The sequence below is a fragment of the Octopus bimaculoides genome, chromosome 5 (genome assembly GCF_001194135.2).
Source record: "Octopus bimaculoides isolate UCB-OBI-ISO-001 chromosome 5, ASM119413v2, whole genome shotgun sequence".
NCBI lineage: Eukaryota > Metazoa > Mollusca > Cephalopoda > Octopoda > Octopodidae > Octopus > Octopus bimaculoides.
The window spans coordinates 41,790,459-41,792,741 of NC_068985.1; the positions used below are offsets into that span (position 1 = coordinate 41,790,459).

Sequence of the window (2,283 nt, forward strand, 5' to 3'; positions counted from 1 at the left end):
AAAAACCTCATAAGGGAAAAAATCCATCATTTATTCCCCAAAATATATTTATTTATTTATATAAGGTCAAACTTTTTAATGCTCTTAAAAGGATTTTATCCTTTATATATACTGTTCAGTATTTATGTGTTGAAAAAATATATATGTATATATTTGTGTGTGTCTGTGTTTGTCCCCTCACCATTCTTGACAACCGATATTGGTGTGTTTATGTCTCTGTAACTTAGCGGTTCAACAAAAAGGACTGATAGAATAAGTACTAGGCTTACAAAGAATAAGTCCTGGGGTCGATTTGTTAAACTAAAGGCAGTGCTCCAGCATGGCTGCAGTCAAATGACTGAAGTAAGTAAAAGAATAAAGACTGAAGAGATTAGTGAAAATAGAGACTAACAATGAAGTGCCCCATTTCTGTGGACCAAATTTCTTGCAGTGTTGAAGCAAAATCAGAGATTATATACAATTGGCCATGTAGTGTATGCAGAGTGACACTGAAGCATGGAGAAGTGAAGGAGGACTTTTCTTAATGTGGAGTTACAGGCAAAGTAACTAGCAAATATGGAAGCATTTTATCAGGAGTACTACCAACAGAGCCATCTTGTTTGAGGAGTGGTGGATAGAAGGAACATGCTCTAAAGTTAATGGAAGGAAAAAGGTATACAGAAAGATGCACTGACACATACTACCCCGTCACCATACCCAGACAATGCCAAATGGTACGTACCTTGGGATACTGGTGACACAGGAAGATACCCAGCTGTTTTAAACAGTCTTTCCGCAATGACTCAGAAAACTGCATCAATCCACAAAACCTGATTTATGAGATGAAAGTGATATGAATAGAGACAGGAATAATACAGCAATAAGAACACAGTAAGCGTTGTATTATTTCGTTAAGTTCAAATGTTTTCCTAGTTCTCTAAAACTTCATACCATTAGGTGAAACAAATAAACTTATATATGAGTACCATATATATAAGGGTGGGAGAAGAGCTTGGTGAAGTTTACATTTAAATGACTGGGTGAGAGAAACAATGAGAGACAGAGGTAAATTGGTAGGTAGATATGTAGGCAAATAAATTGATAAGAAGGTAGATATTTAGGTAAGTAAGTAAGTAGATGATATAGGTAAGTAGATAGACTAGCTAGGTAGACAGATATGTAGATTGATAAGCAACTACATAGATAGGTAAGAGGATCAGTAACAAGATAGGTAAACAGTTAGCTAGGTAAAGAGATAGACAGGTGGACAGATATGTAGTAGATACTAAATAGGTAGTTAGATAAGTGGATGTGTTGAAAGAGAGAGAGAGGGGGGGAGAAAAAATCTTTGATCATAAGTCTCTTCAACTAGGGCTGATTTGGAAAGCTCAACAACAACTAAAATCAACAACAAACACATAATAGTAGAAGAAACTGACATAAAAATAAATCCCCTTCAATATGAATTAAAGGGTCACTGTATGGAATTCCTCAATACTTACACTTTGATACTGGATGATAGTTTATTGTGCTGCACAGATTTGGAAACTTCTCTTTTCGTCAGACTTAGCAATTCTTTCAGAAATATTTCACTGACAATGATAAAGAAAAAACAGAGAATTACATTTCTGTGTGTAAATATGTGTGCACAAGCATATATGTATATATATTTCTATAAGTTTGTGTGTGTGTGTGGCTCTCTCTCTCATATATATATATATATATATATATATATATATATATATAAAACACATACATTTACATCATCATCATCATCATTTACAGCCCATTTTCCATTCTAACATGTGTTGGGCAAATTGACAAGAGCCAACGAGCCAGAGGACAGTGTCAAGCTCTGTCTGTTTTTGCATGCTTTCTACATACATAATACAGGTTAGAGAGAGAGAGAGAGATGAGTAAGTTTCAAGAGCCTAAGTGGAGATTATACTATAGAAAATGCAGAGAAGAAAGGAGACAGCACAGTTTGTGAACCAGAAATTGGAGTGTATTGGTGAGTGATATTATGCCAATCAATCAGATGATCACTTTGTAAGGATGATGTAAGTGTAATGTCATCTGTGTTTTATGTTATACATATATATATATATATATATATAAGATTGACCAGTGACCAGTCTGTCAAAATGCTAGAAGAAGCTCACTTAAAAAATTCTCAAATACAGATTCAGCGGAGCAAAAACAGGCGGGCTAGACCAGTGAAAATTGTACATACCTCGATTATCTGCAGACTATAGTTTCAAAATCAACACTTTCAAAATAAAAGTGTCTATTTATCTTCAGTAC

The 2,283-nt window shown here is 34.6% G+C and overlaps 1 protein-coding gene across 1 annotated transcript in view; it reads right to left on the minus strand.

Annotated features, from left to right (window-relative positions):
* The window catches only part of LOC106880524 (tubulin-specific chaperone D), a 61,459-nt gene that overhangs the window by 10,515 nt on the left and 48,661 nt on the right, over positions 1–2,283 (minus strand). The window contains exons 33-34 of the mRNA XM_014930500.2: positions 1,482–1,571; positions 722–809 (exon numbers count right to left, since the gene is read on the minus strand). Coding sequence (XP_014785986.1) covers positions 722–809; positions 1,482–1,571 — 178 coding nt within the window. The remainder of the gene's footprint in view (positions 1–721; positions 810–1,481; positions 1,572–2,283) is intronic.